Raw genomic sequence first — 24,098 nt, 5'->3', positions numbered from 1 at the left:
TAATAGCAACCTTGTGAAAGGCGTAAGCTTGAACTAGAGCGACGACCCACACGTTCCGTGAAGTCAGGGGAATGGAGGGTGGCTCTCACGCCAGATGACCCACATGTTCCGTGAAGTCTGGGGAACGGAGGGTGGCTCTCATGCCAGACGACTCACACGTTCTGTGAAGTCTGGGGAACGGAGGGTGGCTCTCACGCTAGACGACCCACACGTTCCGTGAAGTCTGTCTGGGGAATGGAGGGTGGCTCTCACGCCAGCACCAGGGGCCTCGTGATGCTTCTGCACCACGTCTGGTGTGAGGCAGGTGGGCACGGTGGTGCCTTGGGTGGGGGAGCATCGCTGCCCCTGCCTTGACCTTTGTGGTCCATTTAAGTAGCTCTACCAACCCCGGTGGTCTTTCCTGAGAGCGCCAAGTACATCTGTGAAATAATAGGGCCCCACAGGCCTGTCAGGAGTCAGGGTACCAGTTGTACCACATCCTGGAGGACGGGCTTCTGGCGTGGTGACCCGCCACAGTCAGAGCCAGGCCGCTGTCAGACAGAAGTCACATCTTTCCCCGCCGTCTCTGTGCGCTCCTTCCCTCCTCCAGCTTCTGTTCCTGGGTTGGTGCTCCTGTCTGGGCGTCGGGTGACTGCTCCCCTCTGTGTCCTCGCCTCCACCTCCGTCTGGCTCTTACGTCCGTCAGCATGCAGGGTTAGGTCCCGTGGTCGTGACGCTGTGGGTAGGAGATGCATGTAGGAGCACGCGCTCCCCCACGTCATCCCGGGCGTGCGGCTTGTCCCCACACAGGCAAGATCAGCACGGAGCAGGTACAGAAGCACGGGCACCTCAACGTGGTGGGAATGGTGGGCTCCATCGACAATGACTTCTGCGGCACGGACATGACCATCGGCACGGACTCGGCCCTACACCGCATCATCGAGGTGGTGGACGCCATCATGACGACCGCCCAGAGGTGGGGACGCAGGGACCAGCAGGAGGGGGCTGTGTAGACCTCAGAGCCAGCTCTGGAAAGTTCCACAAGCCTTGTCGCTTGATATTAGAAACAATTTTGTATTGGTGCAATCAGTGGTTGTCCTCGTTTACTCTTTATTTTCAATTTTTAAGAGTCACTGCTTTCTGATTGTCAAAGAAAATGTTTATTGCACAGAATTTAGAAAAACGAAAAAAATTAGTCATCATTACGTCAAGTCCTGCACAAAGCTCCCCTGCAGGAGTGGCAGACCGTAGAGCCCCAGGTTTGCACGGCCCTGGTCAGAGCTGGGCAAGGCCCCGCCCTGCGCCCTCCTCACCTGGGGTTCCCGCCGATGGATGAGGAGTGACCCCACGTCCCGGGTTGTAGGCTCAGGGCTGAACCTTTCCCATCACGCCCTCCCTGGCTCCCTCAGGCTTCCAAAGCACCTTCACGAAAGTCAAGTGAGTGAGACAGTGGAACACGTGCCTCCTTCGTGGACGAGCCCTTGCCACCGTCTCAGGGCCACGCCCGGGGAACCGTGGCTGGAGACAAACCTCAGCCCCCATTTGGGTTCCCAGGGTTACTGGTGGCAGTTAGTTTCCTGTTTGTGGAAAGGCCATGGTCCCGGGCACAGACCTGACTCCTTCGCTCTCGTCTCCTGAACTGATGCGGGGACATCCAGCCTATGATTCTGGCTGGAGAAGCTTGACTCTGCCCAGTGGAACCCTCATCCTGGGAAGACCATACACGCATGTCCTGGTGGTGTGAGCGTGCCTGGCACAAGAACACAACCAGAGGCGTTCACTGCTGCAGCCCCTTCGCTCAGAAGAGCCTGAAACACACTCCCCATAGTGTTTGCTTGTGTGCAGAGTGGGTCGTCTGAGGGGGATAGCTGGGGCCCTGCCGTCTGCCCGGCCATGCTAAGTGGACGCTCCTCTGTCTCTCTCCAGCCACCAGCGGACCTTCGTCCTGGAGGTGATGGGGAGACACTGCGGGTATGGACACACGGACGCAGTCGGGGTGGGAGGTCCCCAGGGATCCCCATACCCCTGCTCAAGCATCCCAGGAGGGGCATGTCTCGTCTGTGGGCCTGTCCTGGGCGAGGGCACCCAGCCCCGACGCCTCGTGAAACCCTCGCTCTCTGCCTGCAGGTACCTGGCCCTGGTGAGCGCTCTGGCTTGTGGGGCCGACTGGGTCTTCCTTCCCGAGTCCCCACCTGAGGAAGGCTGGCAGGAAAACATGTGCATCAAGCTCTCAGAGGTAACTCGCTTTCTGCCCCCTGTGGCTGCCGGCCTCTGGTCACGCTGCCTGGCCTGCCGTGTGGTGGCCGTGGGCATGTTCCATGTCAAGGAGCTTTTAGCCTGTGGAGGCTCTCTGCTCAGAGTGGCTTCAGGCTTGTGGCTGTGACCTGGGGGCGTCCCGTCCGTCCACCTCCCACTGCAAGAAGCTGCTGAGCTCTTGAGCCACTTGTGCAAAGCGGGCACTCAGCCATCCCTGGAGGAGGCCACGTAAGAGCAGGGTCTAAGGAACACAGTGCCGCTGTCCTCTCGGAAAAGAGGCGGGAGGCCTGGGAGTCGACTCCTCCCCGAGCCCCCCAGCTCTCAGCAGGCCAGGCCCTGACAGCTTGTTCCCCAGAGGGCGTCCCCCTCCCAGCGCTCGCCTCGCTGTGGGTTTGGCTCAGGCCTTTCCTTTCTTTTCTCTGTGGACTGTGCTCGTCTCACACTGTGGGTCACTGGTGTCAGGCAGATTTCATCTGTGAGGCCTCGCAGAAAACAAGAGTGGCTTTCAGGACAGAAATCCCACCCCAGTGTGTGGACTTTCTCTTATTTTCATGACCATCTCATCACTGTTCTGTAGGCAAAAAATGGAAACCTATGGCAGAGGCCAGTTATCATATTCAGCAAGCACATGCATGCAGCCAGGACCCACGATCCATGAGGCATGGCCGTCACCTTCAAGGTGATGGTTTCCAAGAGCAGATTCCCAGCAACTAATGTAAGACGCTTTGACTCAAAAACCTGTATAAGAGACTTGGTAAAGCCGTCCCTTGGCTGGGAAGTTGATCCCTAGGTCGGGAAGATCCCCTGGAGAAGGGAAGACTATAATCCTAAGATACATTTTTTGTAATACTCTAAAGTCTGCACTGGCTCTTGAATTATAGCATTGGTTGGGAAGATGCCCTGGAGGAGGGATAAGGTACACACTCCAGGATTCTTGCCTGGAGAATCCCATGGACAGAGGAGCCTGGCAGGCTACAGTCCATGGGGCCGCAGAGTTGGATATGACTGAGCAATTTGGCACGCATGCACATGGAACTGGGAGGAATCACCCCTTTGAGGCTGAAGTCAGCCGCACAGGTCCCGGGGTGACCGTGAGCACGGAAGTAAGCCATGAGTTCACTGTCCCTTGCTTCTGGCCTGGGGACATGGGCGGTTCTCTGCTTCATGAAGGCCAGGCTGGGGCCCGGTTCCCAGGGAGATGGCAGAAAGCTGTCCTCTGGGGGAGCCAGCAGGCCTTGTCTGCAGGAGAGACCCGGGAGCCCAGCCTCAGGGCTCACCACTGTCTGGGGGTCCGGGTCAGAGGCAGTGGAGGCTTTTGATCTCCTGCGTCTGCCGGCCTGTCCCACCTTCTCACCCCGGGCGCCTGGACCTGCTCGTGTCCTTAGGAAGTGCTGCTGATGAAACCGGGTGACCGCGTGTCCCTGGAGACAGCCCAGTCAGTTGGGCAGAGGCCCCCGTTCAGAGTGGTTTAGGCATCTGAGGGTTTCTTCTTCCATCTCCTAGAACCGTGCCCGGAAGAAAAGGTTGAACATCATCATTGTGGCCGAAGGGGCCATCGACACCCAGAACAAGCCCATCACCTCGGAGCAGATCAAGGAGGTGAGTATGCTCCACGCCGTGCCTGCCTGACAGTGGGCTGTTCCAACACTTGGGCGAGGTGAGGTTTGGAGTGGGGTGCTGTTAGGTAAGTATTCCTGTTCTTCTTGATGGTTGAAAATAGTTTCATGACGACCGTGGCTTCACTGGCATAAGGATCTCACAGCTCCTGACTTCTAGGGAGCCCATGCCTCTGGAATACTGTCAGGAATATTCCTGAAGGCCCCAGGCTCTCCTGAGACAGAGGACATGAGATTGGGCAGGGTTAGAAGGTTCCAGGAGCCGGGGGGGTCAGCACAGTCATCCTCTCTCCTGCTGGAGCATCAGCTGAGCCTTGCTCATGGAAGAAGTGCTCTGCTGGCCTTAGTGACCGCCCCTCCACCCTGTGGGGGGGCCGGCCCCATGCTCCGGCTGCAGGGCTGCTTGTCTGGTGCTGGCTTGTCCAGCCTGGGAGGGACTGACTGGGCTCCCGGTCACCCAGGTAACTGGGCAGGTTCTGGACACAGTGCTGGGGAAACGCCCACGGGGTCTGGTGGAAACTGCCCATCAGGGGAGACACGTTCTCAGCGTGGCTTTGCAAGTTGGCATCTCCGCCTTTTCTGCGCCCCCGACCAGCTGTTCACCTGGTGATTAAAATATCAAGAGATCTGTGACAGTTGTCTGCTGGTATTTACAGAAATAATGAGTACGATCAGAGCAAAGATTTTCTTACCCACTTAACTGAAGTTGATATTTGACTGTGGAGGATGAGAGCCGGAGGGGGACCATGGGATTCCCACACCCCAGCCCCGACGTTTTCATAGAGTAAATGAGGGCCACTGGGGACACAGGACCTGGCCTGGCCACCCGGCTGGTTCTCGTGGCCCTGGCCATAGGGGATGCCTGGAGTTACTGTGTTGTGCTTTTCAAATACAGCCTTACAAATTTAAGGTGATTCATGGGAAAATTTACATTTTTATAAAGTATCCATGCTTTTAAATACAAGCTATAGAAATAGTATCTTTAAAAACCTGTTTTAGTTATGTTCACTGGCAAAGTAGGAGAGACAATGGTTTTACCTGCAGTTAAAGCATTTTTTTTTTTTTAAAAAGTGATTTTGGCAAGCTGTTGAACATTCTTTCAGGAAATAAAATTAAGAAGCTAGGACATTCTTGCATGTAGATACGCATACGGGTAGAGCCCTTCCCCGATTCCTAGCCCCCTGTGCTGGACAAGATGACATGCCCGGCCGTGTCCTGTTTCCCCTCAGCTTGTGGTCACGCAGCTGGGCTACGACACGCGAGTGACCATCCTTGGACACGTGCAGAGAGGTGGGACGCCATCAGCCTTTGACAGGATTCTGGTGAGTGAGGCTGGAGCTGGCCAGGCATGTCCCAAGGCAAGGAAAGCTTCTGGGATCGCAAAGGGACCAGGTTGCTCCAAAGACTGGGTGACATGGTGGAGCCATCAGTGAAGGGCGTCTCTGCCTACAGTGCTGGGTGGCTTTTCCCTGAAGTCCCTGGGAGACCTGCTCACCAAGGGGGTTCCTTGGCCCCCAGCCACCCACTGGGAGACCCCACCAAACATGGGGGACAACACCCAGAAGGTGGACAGGCAGTGTTCGTGTGCAGGTTTCTAGAAATGGACCCAGGGACCACAGAGACCCAGAGTGCAGTCTCTGTTTCCTGCTTTGCACGCCTCTGAACCCCCAGCCCCAGTGGCTGGTTCTTACTGGATTCGAGCTCTTTGTTGGCGGGGGGTTAGAAGTAAGCAGGAAGGACTGAGTGACTAACAGAGACTCGGGGCAGGAGAAGCTGGGGGGAAGCTGAGGATGCAGCTGGTCTTGCCTGAACCAGGCAGGCCTCTGCCTAGGACAGCAAGCTGGGCTTCAGGCAGGCGGAGGGCCGGCTCTGAGCGTCGTGATGTTGTTTCCAGGCCAGCCGCATGGGGGTGGAGGCTGTGGTCGCCCTCCTGCAGGCCACTCCCGAGACCCCGGCTTGCGTGGTGTCACTGAGTGGGAACCAGGCAGTGCGGCTGCCGCTGATGGAGTGTGTACAGATGGTGAGTGCGGGCGCGGGCTGGGTTCACTGCACGAGTGAATGACCTTCCCCAGGAGCCCCCATTCCCGGGGAGTGGACGGCAGAATGGGGGTGTTGGCTCCCGTCTCGGTCCTGTGACACGAGCAAGCCGCCTCCATGGCGAGTCTAGCCTATCCTATGGGGGGCATCCTCTGAGCGCCTGTGTGCTTCCTACCAGGCCAAAGATAGCCCTGCAGGGACCAGGATCTTCACAGGGCAGGAGGGACAGTCTAGCCTCTCCAGGGTCAGCCTCTCCCACCCTCCTGTCCCTGAGACCCTCGCATCTGTGATGTGACATAGGTGGGGGGCCTGTCTCAGGTGACACCCTGACGTGCAGCACCTCCTCAGGCCCATTTCCTGGTGGACTGTCCACTAGGTGAGGCGGCCGTGGAGTTGCATTAGAAATTGTTACCATTTATTTTTCAAAGTCTCTTCATGACTATCGATTTATTTCATCTTCTCAGTGGCTCTGAGGTGTGTGGATTTTATGTGTACAGAGCGGTGATTAAGTCAAGGGACTTGTTGAAAGAAACCTTAGAAACGTACTTTCCAAAAGCCTGTGGCAGTAAATGAATCCTGTGTGTGTGCACGTGTGTGCATCTGTGTCTGAGTGTGTACACGTATCATTCATGTGCGTCTGTGTGTGCATGTGTGTGTGTGCAGGCGTCATGCATGTTTGAGTGTGCACATGTCACGTGTGCTTATGAGTGTGCACGTCATCCATGTGTGTGCATATGAGGATGTGCACGTTTGTGTCTGTGTGCATATGTCATGCCTGTGTATGAACGTGCGTGTGTCATGCATGTGTATGAGTGTGCACCTGTCGTGTGTATGAGTGTGCACGTGTGTGCACGTGTGAGTGCATGTGTCATGTATATGTGTGCATGCCTGTGTACATGTGTCCTGCATATTTCTGTGTACACGTGCTATGCCTTTATGTATGAGTGTGCATGTGTCATGTCTGTGCACATGTGCATGTGGGAATGTATGTGCATGTGTCGGTGTACACGTCATGCATATGTATGAGTGTGCACATCATGCGTGTGTATGAGTGCACATGTGTGTGTGCACGTCATCTGTGTGCATGTCTGTGTACACATCATGCCTGTGTGTGTATGAGTGTGCATGTCGTGTGCGTGTATGAGCGTGTGCACGTGTTATGCATGTGTGTGCGCGTGTCGTGTGTGGAGTGTGAGGCTGTGGCTCAGAAGAACAGAACATGGAACGACGTGCAGTGGTTTACTGTGAGCACATTTCTTCTGTCCAGGCTCTCTCTGTTTGGAGACAGAGGCGGCTGGTACCACTGGCTTGTCCTCCAATGACCGGGCGTCATGGTGTCTCAGCCTGACGGTCGCAAGGCCACAGCCGGCCCCTCCCTGACCAGCTGCTGCTTGCTGGGTCTCTTCCCAAGGGCCAGGCATGTGGTCATTACTACAGACGACAGCAGAAGTAGGGGGCATTTTTCTTACCGCACAGCTGAGGAAACTGACGTTCAGAGAGAGGGGTGACTCGCCTGGGATCCTGGGGCTGAAAGGGGGAGTTGGTGCTGGACCCCAAGTGCTCTGGCTCCAGGACCGCCTGCCCCCAGCCCCGCCCCTCTGCCCCTGTCCCCGGGAGCCAGGTGGTTTCTGTTTGCTCTTTCCTCACCAGAGTCAAAGGGGATCCTTCGGAGCCTGGCCTGGGAGACTCACCTCCTGGCCTTGCTCTCGGGGGCAGGATCCCTGAGATCTCAGGACCCACTTACCCTGCGGTGCCTCTAGTCCTTTTCTACGAAGCAGTCTGTGTGGCGGTCGGGTGGTGTGGGCTCGCTTACCCCAGCTGCCGGCTGCAATGTCCAATTTGAACCAACCCGGGATGGAAGGGCCCAGCTGGTTCTGTGTCCCCGGCCCAGATCCGGGGACACACTAAGTCCTGACACGTTCTTTCTTCCTTACAGACCCAGGAGGTACAAAAAGCGATGGATGAGAGGAGATTTAAGGATGCCGTGCGACTCCGAGGAAGGTGACTGTTCTGAAAACTGTTTCCCTGAAGCCTCTGTTTGTCAGCGTGTGCCCAGGTTGCGCTGCTTCTGTCTCAACATAAGAAGCCAGAAGTGAGACAGGAGGCACTGCTTCTGCTGGTGGATGGTCTGGGTGGCTAATTAGAGGGAAATGTGTTTGTTTTTTTGTTGAGGTGGAGGGGTGTTCAGAAGCTGAGATGACAGAGAGCCTGACATGTGGGTTGCTAGCATTCCAGGAAAGAAACTAGCTGCATTCTGGACGCAGCCCCCTCAGCCCCCTCACACAGCGTCCATCCCAGACTCTGGGACCGCCTGGGGCTCCTTTCCAGATCGAAAGCCCGCACCGCAGCCGCCCGCGCCCCGCGCAGGCATCGTCTGAGGCCCCTTCTCCCCGGGAGAGCCCATCTGCTCTGTCCTACTCTCTAGCCTGTGGTCCGACTCCAGCCTTTTCTTCCAGGAGCTTCGAGAACAACCTCAATACCTACAAGCGGCTGGCCATCAAGCTGCCGGACTCCGAAATCCCAAAGGTAGGAGACCCTGCCCCCTGTCCTCTCCCCTGCTTCCGGCCCGGCTTGGTCCTTGCTTCGTGGAGGCCACCCTGCGCCCCTCCAGTGCGTCCCTCCCACCCCCGCCCAGCCGGACCTCGCGGCCCGAGTCCCCGCGCCAGCCTCTCACTTGCGCATGGGCTTGGGGGGTGCGCCTAGCCAGTGACCTGCCCCGCCCCCTGACTTGCAGAGCAACTGCAATGTGGGCGTCGTGAACGTGGGTGCGCCCGCGGCCGGCATGAACGCGGCCGTGCGCGCTGCCGTGCGCGTGGGCATCTCTGAGGGACACAAGATGTTTGCCGTGTACGACGGCTTCGAGGGCTTCGCCAAAGGCCAGGTGAGTCCTGGGGGCGCCCGCGGGGAAGAGCTTCGGTGAAAGGCAGGTTCTGGATTTCTGAGGTGGTGGGTACTGCGTCTCTGGGATCCCAGAACTGGGACATTAGGTGGGAAGGGGAGCAGATGCACGCGAAGTAGTGGGGAGGTGCGCTTGGGATGCTGGTGCCCCTGACTATGGGACCTTGGGGTCCAGCTCAGGCCCTGGCTCCTCCTGCCTCTCAGGGAAAGCTGTTTCTTCATGTTTGGCAAATCCTTACAGACATGCCGCCTGTCAGAGGGGCAGACTCTGAGCTGTTTGTAAAGCCTTCTCCTTCCCTTTACTTGTCACCTCAGCTGTTTCTCTATGTGTTTGCACCTTAGATAAAGGAAATCGGCTGGGGGGACGTTGGAGGCTGGACGGGCCAAGGCGGCTCCATCCTTGGGACAAAACGGTAATTCTCCCATCTTGATCCTGACCTGCTCTCGGGGAGCAGGGTGCCACGTTGCAGGGAGAGGAACTGTGCGGCATTCATGTCCCGTCCGGGATCCGGGAGGGAAGGGATTGGCACTAGCTCGCGTCTGGGCCACACTCTGGGAGAGACCCAGGCCAGGTGTGGGGAGCGGTGAGATGCGGCCTCAAAGGGACACCAAGCGGAGGGCCTGGGAGGGCCTCCCCGCTGGTTCCTTGTTTCCTTCGTTGGAACAAGCCGGTGGTGGCAGAAAGCCCTCATCCCATGTGGGGCAGTGCAGACGCAGGCACGTGGGCTGCAGTGACTGTGCCCTGTAGAGGAGCTAGATGTGGCTCAGCGTCCAGGGAGCCCAGCCACTAGGTCACCACCACCCAAGGGAGGACCCGAGGGGCTCCGCACAAAACCGCAGGTTTCTGAACCGTGGATGCTCCTGTTGCGGTTACAGCGGGGCCCGGATGTGTTCCCGCCGAGGCGCTGATTTAACACGAGGCTGTTTGCTCTCTCATCTCTGGGCGCAGCCATTACTGTGTGTCTCATATTATATGGAAGGACAGTGTGGGTACCTGGGCTCAGAGGGGCGTTGGATTCCGCACGAGTGGTAGCCTGTTGTCCAAAGGAATCATCCCAGCTTCTGCCCTGCCCTGAAGCTGGGCACCCTGCCACCAGTGCTTCGCGGAGCTGACCTAGGTGTCCAGAGCTCTTGTGGTCCTGTCCCCCAGCACCCTTGGGGATGGTGGTGTGATGGCGGAGCTCCATGCAGGGGATAGTGCCCCCTGGCTGCCTCCTGGGCCTCTTTGACCAACTGTGACTCTGTTTCATGAGCCCCACCCTCCCGGAGGCTGCTCTGGGGGTGGCGGGGCTGGAGGGGTGGCTGGCAGCACCTTCTCACGATGCTTAGATGCTGGGGAACCCTCTAGTCGACTCCGCGTGCACTCGTGTGTCCTGAGCACCCAGCCCTACAACCTCTCTACAGCTTCCCCTAGTGGAGCCCATCCCAATTGTGAAGCCTTGATGCCCAGGGGACACAGCGGAAAGGTTGGGGTGGGCGCTGGGTGGGCTCTCTCAACGGCTGGGTATCCTTTGCCTCCTCCACTTGCAGCCGTGTGTGGACAGAGGGTGAAATGGGTTAAGGTGAGCAGGTGTGTGTGGAGGTGACTTTGAGTGAGATTACTCCAGACGAGGTGTGTGTAGTCTGTACGTGACTTGAAAACTGGACATTTCCATCCAGACGATTACCGCTGTGAACGTGTGATAGCTTCCATGGTTCACCATGTCCCTAACCCAGGAGGTGGGATTTTCTGAGGTCCAGCTGTGAGGCAGCTGCAAAGTTTCTTTCCGTTTCCTTTTGAAAAGACCCTCTTTTGAGACCTGACTCCTGGCTGTGCCCACCATGGGTGGCTCCCCAGCCATGCTGTCCCCCAGACACGTGGCCCGGGACGCCTCCTGCCCCTGAGTGTCATGCCGCTTGGCCTCAGAGGGTGGGGCACAGAGGGGGCCCTGCCTGAGCTCGCCCCCTTGAACCTCCCCAGCACCCTCCCTGGGAAGTACCTGGAGGACATCGCGGCGCAGATGCGAACCCATGGCATCAGTGCGCTCTTGATCATCGGTGGATTCGAGGTATGTCTGCTCACCTGCTGGCCGGTGCTGCACGTTTGAGAGGGGACCCCGTGTCAGCGCCTGTGAGCACCCTGCCGTCTGCTCCTTGTCGGGACCGGGGGCTGTGGTGCCACGGGCCCAGCTGCCACTGAGCACCGGCGATGCAGGACTTGGGGCCACTTGCGCCCCTGACCCCGTGGCTGGGCTGTCTGCTCAGTGAGTCCTCACATCTGCCGGGTCTGTGGCGGTGACCCTCTCTCTTGAGTTGGAAGCCCATTGGTTACTCAGAGAGGAGGGCAGTTATGGGGCCAGATTATTATCTTTTAACTACCTGTTGGATTGTCCACCTTCGTTTTTAATATCAGCCTCATTATGACCTTGACGTTTCCTTTAAAGAAAACGGGAGAACCTGAAACAGTCGCTCGCTCTGGGCCGACGCCCAGATGGCAATGCATGGCCACCCACCACCCAACCACCCCCCCACCTCACACACTCACCCGCAGGCCTACCTGGGGCTGCTGGAGCTGTTGGCCGCCCGGCAGAAGCACGAGGAGTTCTGTGTCCCCATGGTCATGGTCCCCGCCACCGTCTCCAACAACGTGCCCGGCTCCGACTTCAGCATCGGGGCGGATACTGCCCTCAACACCATCACCGATGTGAGTGTGGGCAGCAGGGCAGGGGCTGCGGAACTAACCTGGGGCTCCGGCCCGCTTTTATGTACCGTGTGCTCGAGACAGACTGGGCTGGGGGTCTGCTGAAAAGTTTTTCTTTTTTAAAATAAAGGGACTTTCCTGGCAGCCCAGTGGCTAAAACTCCACGCTCCCGAGGCAGTGGGTGCAGGTTTGATCCCTGATTGGGGGGAACTACAGTCCTGCATGCTGACACAGCCAAAAACGAGAAAAAAAAAAAAAGCCTGACAATCTACAATTCGACCCCAAAGCTTTCCACCTCCGTTTCCCTTCACTGCAGCTGGGGTGACACCATCTGTAGTTCAGCTGGTTTTGGGTCACAGTGATGTGGATATTCGATTAAACCCACCCCTGTTTTCTGGCTAAATTTCCCCCAAGCCCATAACACGTTATTGTGTTATTGTGATGAAACCTGGGTCCAGGGGCCCGTGCTGTGGTGTGTGAAGGTAGAAGCTGGACTGAAGATTTTGTGAGTTCATTCCCTGACCTGGATCCTTTTAAACAATTGTCCTCCTCCTCCTGCTTGTGGACTGGGGACGATAAACCATGTGTGAAAGAATACTGATGGTACTTGAATGTTTTTTTATCCCCCCTAAAGTCCATACATGGAGAAGGCAGTGGCCACCCACTCCAGTACTCTTGCCTGGAGAATCCCATGGACGGAGGAGCCTGGTGGGCTGCAGTCCATGGGGTCGCTAAGAGTCGGACACGACTGAGCGACTTCACTTTCACTTTTCACTTTCCTGCATTGGAGAAGGAAATGGCAACCCACTCCAGTACTCTTGCCTGGAGAATCCCAGGGACAGAGGAGCCTGGTGGGCCTGCCGTCTATGGGGTCGCGCAGAGTCGGACACGACTGAAGCAACTTAGCTGCAGCAGCAGCAAAGTCCGTACAAAGCATAGAAATACATTTTAATTATCATAAATTTAAATCACACTTGGGAAATCACTTGGGCTTTTGAAGATCAGTGAGGATCAGAATGCATAACTCCTTTATTTTTTTTCAATTCAGTGTCTAGAATTTTCTGGTAAATTCTCACATTTTATTTTCCTTGGGAGACACAGGCCTCGTGGCTGTATTTCTAGCTTTTTTCCCTTAAACCAATGGGCATCAAATCTGTCTCCAGTGCCGGTAAATAAAAGAAAAGCTTTTAAAGTAGGATGTATGCGGTAAGCAGTGCTTGGTGCTGGTTCCTTGCTTTCCTGAACCTCTTCAACTTTCTGCAGTTTCTGTATTAAAAAGCCTCCGGCGTGGCCTTGGCTGGTGTCCGCGTGCTGGACCTCCTCACCCGCGCGCCCGCCCCTCGTGCCCCCGGGGATGCCGTCTGTGCTTCCGCTGCTGTGGGACTAACTCAGCCTCTGGCCGCTCGCTGCTCAAGGTCTGAGTTGAAAGGTCGTGTGTCATTACTGCTCCCGTGTAGCTGGGTCTGAGTCTGCTCTCGCCACGCTTGCAGTACAAGCAGCCGGAATTCGTTTTCTGATTGTCGCCTAACGAGACCCCGGGGGTGGCAGGAACTCCGGGGGCGGTCGTCGGTGGGTCCTGACCAGGGTCGTGTGTGTCCCCTGTGGCCTTTCCCACTCTTAGCAGGACAGGGTGCTCCCACTCCTTAATCCCAGGCTCCTCTGCTACCAAGAATTACTTTTCCAAGTGACAGAGATTCCCTACATGTGGATTGTTGAAAATCCGAAAACCAGGACAGGTCTGGGGAAATTCCACATGGTCCATCCTGCTTCCCTTCAAGGGGTTTTGAGATTTATTACATGGCCCTTAACATGCAGGCTTTTCTTTACTGGAGCTTCTCGGAGCTGGGGTCACCATTGGTAACGGGCCAGAGCTGCCCCACAAATTGGGGATGCTGCTCTGCTGCTAAGTTCGTGCCCAGTGGTCAGGCGGTGGTTGGGATGACTCTGAGCTGGGCCTGCTCAGTGGGTCCTGGAGCTGGGGGACGGGAGACCGACTGGTTCCGCAGCTTGTGTGTGTCGAGCCGCAGTGCAATTGAGTCTCTCAAGAGGCCTGGGTTTGGTTGGCCCTTGGCTGGGCCGGGCACATTCAAGGGGGCGGCAGGCAGGACCGTGCTGGGGGAGGGCCCGAGGGTCATCATTCTCGAGCCTTCCCGGGAGGCAGGAGGCTCTTGGGCTTCCAGAGCCAGCTCAGCGTCTGTTCGTCTGTCCGGTCAGTTCAGGACAGGCCTCCGTGGCCTGGGATCTGGGGTCTGGATGCCGATGGTGGCAGTGCCACCTCCCGGCCTTGGGGACAGCCCCGGGTACCAGCTGCTGTCTTCCACTCAGAGGCCAGAGTGGTCTGGCGGTGACTTTGTCCCCAGTGGACATCTGCGACGTTGGGGGACACCCTTGCCGTCAGAACTGGGTGGCCGGGGGTGGGGAGGTGGGGCATGGTGTCTGGTGAGTATCGGCCTGGATGCTGCTGACCGCGTGATGTCAGGATGACCCCGCAGCCCGGGGTCTTCAGCTGGAATATCCCAGGGGGCCGAGGGGGTGAACCCCGAGGTGCCTAGTGTCGTCAGGTGGCACATCCTCTGGACACTTAACCCCTTGTCCTCACGTCCCCTCCTTCATCAGTCTGTGTGCTGAGCTTACGGATGCGTTCCTGGAAACAGATCCCTGGGGACTTACTCCATCACAAGGTCCCGGGGTTCCGGGGAGGCACTGGCTCTCAGGGCTCGGGTTCAGAGTCTGAAGCCAAAGTGGGGGCTGCGTCTTCTCCTCTGGGCCGCACGGCTGGTCCCCTTCAGAGCTGCAGCTGATGTGAGCTTGGTGCTGCCCAGGCGGCTGGCTCGCTCAGCATTGCCCCCAGGGCCCCGGGCTCGTGTCCTGGGCAGGGTTCTCCTGGCTCTGAGTGTCCGTCTCATTTTCCAGAGATCAGAGGAAAAGCAGGGAGTGATGAGGGTCAGAGGGAGGGTGGGAAGAATGTACAGGTGTAGAACTGCCATCAGATTTCAAGGTGCTGGTGCCCCGCCCGCCCCCTATGCCGGGTGACCCCACCTAGAGCGTCCTGGGGGGTGCAGACAGTCTGGGAGCCCATCTAAGCACGGCGCTCATGACCCCTCCATCCAGCAGGCATTCAGGCAGCCCCACGGTGGCCCTGAGTTGCACTGGGGCTGGGGAGGTTCCCCTTGGGGATCTGGGCTGGACTGGGTGGGGTGGTGATTGAGGACGGTGGTGGGGCATGGGGCAGGTGAGCAACCCCCTGATCTTCCTCACGGCCGCTCCCTGGACTCACCCAGCGTGGGCTCACCGTCCACACATCCTAGGGCCGTAGCCCCCAGAACCCAGCCTGTCTGGGAGTCTGGGGACGGAAGAGGCAGGGCCGGCAGAGAGCCATGCTCTCCGGAAAGCCCGGGTCGTCCTGCCGGGAATTTCCCCGCACAAGGCATTGGAAGTGGCTTCAAGCGTGAGGACTAAAGACGGGACAGAGGCCGGGTCCTGCGAGCGTCTGGCCATGGGGCGCTGTGGCCTCAGGGCAGGTGGTGGACCGGGACACTAACAACCTACTTGCACTAACGTGGAGGCGGGAGATCTGGTCCCCGGTCATGTGCTTAAGAGCAGCCCGCTTTTCTGACATCAGAGCCCAGTGGTTTCCTGGGGATCCCGAACCCCCCAAGGGCTCTCTGTGAGGGTCACACGGCCTGGGCAGAGGGGGCTCCACGGGCGTCTGCCTCCCCAGCCATCCGGCACTACCTCTCTGAGGGGTCCCAGCAGCCTGGCCCCTAAGGTCCCGCCAAATGGCTGCCCGCATCTCCTCCTGAAGATGCCAGAAAGGCCTGGCTGCTCGTCCACCACTAACCTTCGCGCCGCCTTGGCCCTGCTCTGCTGCCCACCTGCCCAGGCCTGTGTGCTCTGGGCCTGCACCCTGAGTCCCAGTGCTGGTCTCCTCCTGCACCCTGAGTCCCAGTGCTGGTCTCCTCCTGCACCCCGAGTCCCAGTGCTGGTCTCCTCCTGCACCCCGAGTCCCCCTGCTGGTCTCCCCCTGCACCCTGAGTCCCAGGCTGGGTCTCCCCCACATCCCTGGTCCCCCTGCTGGTCTCCCCCTGCCACCCCAGGTCCCCCACTTCTGGTTCCCCTGCACCCCAGGTCCCCCACTTCTGGTCTCCCCTGCACCCCGAGTCCCCCTGCTGGTCTCCCCTGCCACCTGAGTGCCCATTGCTGGTCTCCCCCTATACTCCAAGTTCCCCTGCTGGTCTCCCCTGCACCCCGAGTCCCCACTACTGGTCTCCCCTTGCACCCTGAGCCCCCCTGCTGTTCTCCCCTGCACCCCGAATCCCCACTGCTGGTCTTCCTCTATACCCCAAGTTCCCCTGCTGGTCTCCCCTGCACTCCGGGTCCCCACTACTGGTCTCCCCCTGCACCCTGAGCCCCCCCAGGTCTCTCCCCTGCAGCTTCCTCCCCATTGGCCATTATGGATGTGGGTTCCCTGCTGACCCGCCCCCGCTTCGCTCAGGCTTTCCGGAGCTTGCTGGAGCTGTCGAAGAAACGCGACAGCCACCCCGAGTTTTGCATCCCTGTTTGTATGGTGCCCGCCACCATTAGCAACAACGTCCCAGGCACAGACCTGAGCATAGGCTGTGACACGGGCCTGAACGTGATTGTGGAGGTAAGATCTTCTCATTTGCTCAAGGAGATGGCCCGTCAGGGGTCCCGCAGGGTCTGTCTTTCCCACTCAAGGAGAATCGGAACGGGGACCTGCTGGATCTTTCAGGGCGAAGGATCCCTGCTTCTCATCAGCTCGGGTTAGCACAGTTTCCGCCCAGCCTATCTTGGGGAGCCCACCTGTGCCGACTCTCAGTGGGCTGTTCCCTCGGGGGCCCTGGGTGAGCCTGCTCCTGCCTACCAGGACAAAAGCCCCGAGGTGCCCCCAGGTGACCAGTGGCAGTATGGTGTTGGAGGAGACAGGACGCAGAGCAAGGGGGTGGGCAGAGGGACGCAGTGCTGGGCGTATGAGAGTCCAGTGGAGCCAGGGTCACAGGGAGGCGGGGAGGAGATGCCCTTCCTTGGGGGCTTCACCCACAGTCCCTCCCAGCCCCATCCAAGTGGGGCCCCAGCAGGCTGGTGTCACCCAGGCTCCGAGGGACCAGCGTTTCCAAGCCCTGACCACCTGGCGTCCATCAGCACTGACCCTCACCCATCGGCACCCTGCTTGCCTGGCCTGTGCTGTGGGCAGTGGGACCCGTGTCCTCCCCAAGTGGGGACCCCCAGAGGTGCAGAGCCCCCTGTGCTGGAAGGTTCCCGTCTCAGCTGGGCAGAGCCCTGGTAAACGGCAGTTGAGCACAGGTTCTGAGCTGATGGTTAGATAGGAAGGCTGTAACCAGGACCTCTGCCGTCGAGGCCAACAGGCACGTCTGGGTAGGGCTGAGACTTGGGTGCTTGGGCCTCATAGGAGAGGGGCTTTGCCGGCTGGTGATGATAGCTGCTGTTCTGGGTCAGGAGGGGAGCCCATGAGACCTGCAGCCGAGGGGGCCTGTGCATCCCCCATCCTGAATTCCTGAGACAGAGGCCAGGCAGGCAGGTTTTAGTGCTCAAACGCCACGTGAAGGACCTGTGGACACCATGGCCCACCCGGCCGGGCATCCCCAGGCCTGAGCACCAGGAGGATGAGACGGGCGTGTTGATGTGGTTTCTTTTCCTGTCTGGGCTCCTGGAGAACGCGGAGCTGCCCGGCCGCTGAAGTGCACCCTGAGTTTGGATGAGATCAGTCCGTTTTGGGGGAGGGTGGTGATCCGTCACAGATGCTGGAGGGGTCATCAGGGGTGATGGAATGGGACCCGTCTGGTGATCACGTGCTTGTTCACATTTAACCCAAAGTCTTGGAGCGAAGGTCTCCCCGCTGGTGGTGGTACACTTTGGTGCACAAAGCCTTCTTCCCCCAGCGTGTCCCCGGAGTGTTTCAGGAGAGAACAGAGCAGGGACATGCCTGCTGATGAGCCCTAAGAGGCCAGGGCCCAGGGCCCAGCGCACCGCCCAAGGTCAGGGCCGGCCGCAGGGCAGTGTCCGCGTCTCCTGACCGTGTCTCCTCGTGCAGACGTGTGACCGCATCAAGCAGTCAGCCAGCGGGACCAAGCGGCGCGTGTTCATCATTGAGACCATGGGGGGCTTCTGTGGCTACCTGGCCAACATGGGAGGACTGGCGGCTGGCGCAGACGCTGCCTACATCTTCGAGGAGCCCTTCGACATCCGGGACCTGCAGGTGCGTGGACGCAGGGAACCCAGGGGTCGCTGACCGACAGGTCCAGGGTCTCAGGAACCACTCCCATCCCCCGCCACATCACAAACACGAGTGAGGCACTAGAGCTCCATGTGCAAGGACAGGCCAACCCCTGGAACAGGTTCCGGGGCACCTGCTGCTCGTACCCCGAGCTTGTAACTGTGTCTCTTACACACTCACCTGGGAAGCAGTTAATGCCCTCCCTGGAGGCCCTACACTTGCAGGGACACGGATGTGCTAGGCGCCTGGGGCCTTGCTGGGTCATGGCCACCACGTCCAGGCCTCGGGTGCGCAGGCGGCCAGAGCTTGGGGTCCCTGTGGGTCTGAGCCGGGGGACTGCAGCAGTGGAGGACAGACCCCCGCCTGCAGGAGCCCCTGGTCCCTGTGGCCAGGACATGGGGAGGACGACACGGGGAGGGCTGCCCAGTGCCCCCGGGGAGGCTTGCCCCAGCCAGGACGCAGCCCAGGGGAGCGTCGCCCCCAAAATCAGGACTGGAAACTCACGGTCCACCTGCTCTTCTGCAGCCGGCTTCCTCTGGAACCTGTGCTCTTGTGTCCTTGCTGGAATTCTCCTGCCTGAACGTGCCTGTTAGGCATGGTCAGGAGTCTCTGTGTAAAGCCAGGTGACAGCCGTGTTCCTCTGAGACAGCAGGTGCGGGCGCTGGCAGAGCAGCCTGGGGAGCAGCCTTAGCGAGCACACAGAGCACACAGTGACGTGTCCACGGGCGGCTCACCTCTCAGGCATCGCCTGCGGACACTGAGCAGTGCACTGACGCCATGACCCCCCCGCCCCGCCCCGGCTGTGGTCTCCATGTGCTGCTGTCCCCAGTGGGTGTCACTAGCCGACACATCACTGTCCACTGTCCCCTCTGCCACGAGGTCAGCTCACAGCAGCCACACCGGCCACACTTGGGGCAGTGCCCGGCACACAGCACGCGCCTAATCACAGTGTCCTGACTTTCCTAGTCCAACGTGGAGCACCTGACGGAGAAGATGAAGACCAGCATCCAGAGGGGGCTGGTGCTCAGGTAACAGCCCATGGTCCCCAAGCGCGGCTGCTCCTCCTCCGCGTGGTCTCGCTCTGCTCCATGTTCAGACCAGCGGGCGTTTAAATGACTCAAGGGCCATTTTTAGAAATCCAATTTTGCTTGGTCGTCAGTTTCCATTTTTAAGATTCTTCAGTGGTTTCTGTCACGATGCCGCCGCGGTGATAAGGAGGGAGGGTGGCATGGTTGCAGGGGCAGGACGACCCTGGGCTTGTGTGTTGCAGGAACGAGAGCTGCAGCGAGAACTACACCACCGACTTCATCTACCAGCTCTACTCCGAGGAGGGCAAGGGCGTGTTCGACTGCAGGAAGAATGTGCTGGGCCACATGCAGCAGGTGGGCCGCGGGCGGGGCATGGCCTCATGCCTTATCTCACGTAGATGGCCTGTGTTAGCTGTTTTGCAAAAAGGAAGTGTATTTCTAAGTCAGTTCCACAGTGATTAGAATCAGCATCTGAACTATGTATGTTGTCACACCGGCTATCATCAGCCTCAGGAACACTTTCTGTTCTGACAGTTGAGCGGATAGGCTTTGTCAGAAAACCGTCCACTTCCATATACATAGTGACACCAGTTAAGTGGAAAGACGCGTTCAAGTTAAGTACTTGATTCAGTGAGTTCAGTCGCTCAGTCATGTCTGACTCTTTGCCACCCCATGGACTGCAGCATGCCAGGCCTCCCTGTCCATCACCACCTTCTGGAGCTTACTCAAACTCGTGTCCATTGAGTCGGTGATGCCATCCAACTATCTCATCCTCTGTTGTCCCCTTCTCCTCCTGCCTTCAATCTTTCCCAGTATCAGGGTCTTTTCTAATGAGTTGGTTCTTCGCATCAGGTGGCCAAAGTATTGGAGCTTCAGCTTCAGCATCAGTCCTTCCAATGAACATTCAGGACTGATTTCCTTTAGGATGGACTGGTTGGAGCTCCTTGCAGTACAAGGGACTCTCGAGAGTCTTCTCCAACACCACAATTCAAAAGCATCAAATCTTCGGCGCTCAGCTTCCTTTAGAGTTTAACTCTCACGTCCATACATGACAACTGGAAAAACCATAGCTTTGACTGAGATGGACCTTTGTTGGCAAAGTGATGTCCCTGCTTTTTAATATGTTGTCTAGGTTGGTCATAACTTTTCTTCAGTATCTTTGATTCAGTATCAGGCCTTCATACCCATTTAAACTGGAGTGTCAGACAGATGACAGTTCTTTGAGATCTGCGTGAAATCAGAGCAATTTGACAGAATCTTGGGGTATGCATGTCAGTGCACCCCAGACAGGGCAAGCAGTTGGAGTGGAGTCGTGGGACCTGGTCCCCTGACAGCAGGCCCTCCCATCACCACGTCTCAGTCCTTGTCTCAGGAGCTTGTAGTTCAGGGTCCACAAACTCAGTGACTGCCCTGAAGTTACACGATGGCATATGTGGTAGGCGTGTGTAGGTCTTTCTGAAAGCGAGCCCACAGAGTGGACCAGCCTCTTAAGAGAACTGTGACCCTTCCCCACGGCCTCCCCAAAACAAGTTGAAGGAGTCCTGACGAAGATGCTGACGTAAGGACGATGCTCAGGGTCTGGTTGATTAAAAGCCGCCTCCTCGGGAAGCAGCGACACCTGACCGGGGGTTTTGGCTGCAGGAGTGACAGGCTTTCTTGTGGTTTGTTTGTTCCCAGTCACGTACAAGGAGATAGAAACAGACCCCCATATTTCTTAGAAATAGGACGTGAATTTTGTTCGTCATTATAACTTCTGTTCCATTTTAAAAGCTAACAGTCAGGAAGGTGCTGGTGTCTAACTCTCATGTTAACTCTGACCAACCACAGGGTGGGGCGCCTTCTCCGTTCGACAGAAACTTTGGAACCAAAATTTCCGCCAGAGCCATGCAGTGGATCAGCTCGAAGCTGAGGGAGTCCGTGGGGAAAGGTACCAATCGGTGGCAGGCGGCGTGGGTTGGGAGGGCCGTGCTCTGTGCAGGCACATTTCTGCCCCATGTCTGTCTGGCTTTGGGCTGCATGTGACTTCTGCAGCTACTGTCTGTGACTTAGGTTATAACTAGGAATAAATGTACTTAAGGAAACAGAACGCTAATTACTGCAGGAGGCACTCCGCTCATGTAGGAAGAAACTGCCCGCTCTGAGGGCCCCGGAGCCGCCGTGACCTTCCCTGTTTCTCTGCTGTGCTGACGCCGAGTTGGCTTTTACCTAAGACACTTGGCACCTTCCATTATTCCTTTATGGCCTCTTTTTTGGGAAGACAGCAAGGGATGGGGAGGCACCTGGACGGCTTCCTCCCTGGCGGGTTTTCCCTCCAACTCTGAGCCCCTCCCCAGGGCAGCAGCCCTGCGATCCTTCCTTCAGGGTCTGACTTTGCAGGATTAAACCTTCAAAGGCTCTGGTTTTGTGGTTTACATGAGGGGAGCTGGTCTCTGCTATGGCCTGGAACCCACCTGGCCCTGAGCAAGTGGTTCCGGGGTCACAGCCACTGCCCAGGCCCAGCGAGGCCAGTTCCCCAGATCAGCCTCGCCCACCACACGCTCACTGGTGGGACCCCGCCCTCCCTGGGACTCACCCATCCATGTCACCTCTGAGCTGTTGCTGTGATGGTGGGTATCCGGTCCCCCTGTGGCTGCCGGAGGCTGACCCTCCAGGTCAGCAGGGAGACGGCCAGGCCCCTCCTGCTGGTCCAGCACTCATTTATTCTGTTACTGCTTCATGTTATCTGATTGTTTGGGCTGTGTTATTTCCTAGAATTTAAAAACATTTTAAGAATTTTTGATATTGTATGTTAGAGAAGGTCCAGGTTTTATATTCTGTAAGTCACAGGCTGCAGACATGTATCTCCCATTTGGCAAACCCAGTCGTTTTCTGTTAGGGTTATTTTTTAATGAAGAACTCAATTTAGTAATGTAGTCAGTTTTTTTAACTTTGTCCTTGAAGATTAGAAATTTTTGTTACTAAAAATTCACCTTTTACATTTGGTTTTTAGCCCATTTGAACTGGTATTAACATTTAAGGTCTAATTTTTTTCCATGTGAATAATTACTTGGGTGCTAGCCACTGAAAAATCCATTCCCCTCAATCTGCAGTACAGTTAATCTCCATCCAAGAACAGGAAGCCAGAAACTTAAGGGACTGTTTCTGGATTGTTCGGTTCTTTTTTTGGCAGTTAGCAATCTTGCCAGTGAACAATTACTGTTATCAGGTAGTCCTACCTGGGCTTTCTTCATTTCAGCTATTCCTGACTCTTTGTGTCCATCAGTTCTGTTGGATTTTTGGAGGTGGGGATTACATGTAAATAACAAATTACACAAATAACAAATAATTGGAATAAGAATTGATATTTTTAAAATATTTATCTTCTAATCCATGAACAATTTAATCTCCATATATTTAGACTGTTTGTTACTACAGCATTGTTTTCCATAAAGCTACTGACTATAAGTTTATTCCTGACTTAGTGATTTTAAAAATATATTACTGTGAAGGGTATTACAATTTCTTACTGCTGGTGTACAGAAATACAACTTATTTTTATACACTGATGTAAATTGTAGTAATCGTGTAAATGCATCTTTTCTTGGTTTTCTCACAGCATCTGCATGGATGTGTCTTTTCTTGGTTTTCTTACACACAGCATCTGCATGCAGATCTTTTTTTTTCCTTGACTTTTTGTGGATGAGTTTCCTCCAGAGAAACCCCAACAGACGTAGTGACAGAACTCCTGTCTTGTCTCCTGGATAATACAGGGAACACATCAGTGCTTCATGACTCAGAATTCTCACTAATATTTAAGCGAAGTCTTTCTGCACCTTATTTGTTGACGGTCTTTGGTGGATACTGTATGCTCTGATGTTCGCTAAGAATTGTTTCAGTCATGAAGGTTAGGACACACTTGTATTGAATGAGATGGATGGTCCCTTGAATTTTCTTTAGCTGACTTGCTCATGTTACACTCACCTTGCCTCTCCTGGGTATACCCGCAACGCCCCTAGGCTGCATCCCCTCTGTTCCCCTCTGTGTAGAGGGTAGGCTTGGTCTAGCATCCAGGAGGCCTGGGGGTTCCCTGGGGAGAGCATTTCTAAGAGTCCTGATTTGGGATGTTTGATAAACCTCTGCCTGTGTCCCGGCTGCGCTTCTGCTGTAGGGAGAGCTGACGGCTACATGTCTTCCACATTTACAGACCTGCTTTTGTTTGAATCTCAAGTTTGGCATGAAAATACACAATTTACCCTCTTCTCTGCAGTGCCTACAGCTCTCCGTGCCTCTTGCTCTCCAGACCTTGGTAATTTGTGCCAATATCTAGACCTCACCTCTCATTTTCTGACATCATCTTTCTACCTTTCATAGGAAAAAAATTTTTAAGTGAGGACTGTGTGTGTGTGCTGGGAATCAGCAAGAGAACACTGCTGTTCCAGCCCGTGGCGGAGCTGAAGAAGGAGACAGACTTCGAGTAAGCGCCTGAGGTCAGGGGCGGGGGAGGCCCCCTGGGTGAGCCCCACCCCGCTCAGCCTGGTCCCCCCCGCAGGCACCGGATCCCCAAGGAGCAGTGGTGGTTGAAGCTGCGGCCCCTCATGAAGATCCTGGCCAAGTACAAGGTCAGCTTCGAGGTGTCGGATGCCAGCCAGCTGGAGCCTGTGCAGCCCCGTGGCCCCGAGGAGCCGGCTGCCATCTAGCGGCCGCCCGCCTGCTGTCATGGTCCAGTTATTTATGAGCACTTTACGCGAGCATCGTCCACGTGAAGCCTGACCCCAGGCCCTGGTGCACGGGCCGCCTGTGCTGTCCTGTCTCCTGCTTCACAACCTGCGGGTCCCGCAGAATTAAACGTTTGCTACAACCCCAGCCACTGTGCTGTCTTTATTTTACGTGAGAGTTGAAGACCTCGGGGTGTGCGGGTGGCGGTCAGGGTTCTGTTGGCAGAAACAGGTATTTTCTAGGGAATCGGGGCTGGCCACAGGCAAGGGCAGAGTCACTGGAGGAAAAAGGCAGTGCTCTGACCTGCAACACGTGGGTGATGCCCCGCGCACAGATGGCCCTGGACCAGGGAAGGTGGTGCTGCCAAGGGGGAACGAGGGCATGCACCCCAGAGTCTGCAGAGAAGGGGCCCCAGCCCCCGCCGTGTGTACCCAGAGGAGGGGGATGGGGGAGAGTCAGTGTCCTTCGGAGCAGAGCCTGACTGGACACGGTTGTCCCACAGCCAGTGAGTGGAGGCCAGCGTTGGGACACCTCATGCGTTTCCCCGTAAAGTCCCTAAAAGCTACTTCAGCAAATAGTCATTTAAAATAATGTCTAAAGCACAGGTAGGTCAGGGTCACCTTTTTGTTTTAAAAGGCATGCACTAGGACAGT

At 56.8% G+C, this 24,098-nt stretch overlaps 1 protein-coding gene across 4 annotated transcripts in view; it reads left to right on the top strand.

Moving 5' to 3' along the window:
• Positions 1-23,592, top strand: part of PFKP (phosphofructokinase, platelet) — a 52,927-nt gene extending 29,335 nt beyond the window's left edge. The window contains exons 5-23 of one of the 4 annotated variants that reach the window (XM_025000416.2): positions 790-955; positions 1,906-1,950; positions 2,107-2,215; positions 3,739-3,834; positions 5,081-5,173; positions 5,746-5,871; positions 7,825-7,889; positions 8,345-8,414; positions 8,623-8,769; positions 9,129-9,199; positions 10,747-10,834; positions 11,317-11,469; positions 15,962-16,114; positions 17,540-17,704; positions 18,689-18,750; positions 18,993-19,104; positions 20,578-20,677; positions 23,101-23,203; positions 23,279-23,592. In XM_025000416.2, coding sequence (XP_024856184.1) covers positions 790-955; positions 1,906-1,950; positions 2,107-2,215; positions 3,739-3,834; positions 5,081-5,173; positions 5,746-5,871; positions 7,825-7,889; positions 8,345-8,414; positions 8,623-8,769; positions 9,129-9,199; positions 10,747-10,834; positions 11,317-11,469; positions 15,962-16,114; positions 17,540-17,704; positions 18,689-18,750; positions 18,993-19,104; positions 20,578-20,677; positions 23,101-23,203; positions 23,279-23,426 — 2,072 coding nt within the window. In that variant the 3' untranslated portion in view covers positions 23,427-23,592. The remainder of the gene's footprint in view (positions 1-789; positions 956-1,905; positions 1,951-2,106; positions 2,216-3,738; positions 3,835-5,080; positions 5,174-5,745; positions 5,872-7,824; positions 7,890-8,344; positions 8,415-8,622; positions 8,770-9,128; positions 9,200-10,746; positions 10,835-11,316; positions 11,470-15,961; positions 16,115-17,539; positions 17,705-18,688; positions 18,751-18,992; positions 19,105-20,577; positions 20,678-23,100; positions 23,204-23,278) is intronic. The other 3 variants (NM_001193220.3, XM_025000417.2, XM_059892487.1) reach the window with 3 other exon arrangements.
• The last annotated feature ends 506 nt before the right edge of the window (positions 23,593-24,098 follow it).

This window comes from Bos taurus, chromosome 13, assembly GCF_002263795.3.
Source record: "Bos taurus isolate L1 Dominette 01449 registration number 42190680 breed Hereford chromosome 13, ARS-UCD2.0, whole genome shotgun sequence".
NCBI classification, from domain to species: Eukaryota; Metazoa; Chordata; class Mammalia; order Artiodactyla; family Bovidae; genus Bos; species Bos taurus.
This window is presented reverse-complemented; position numbering and strand designations above follow the sequence as displayed.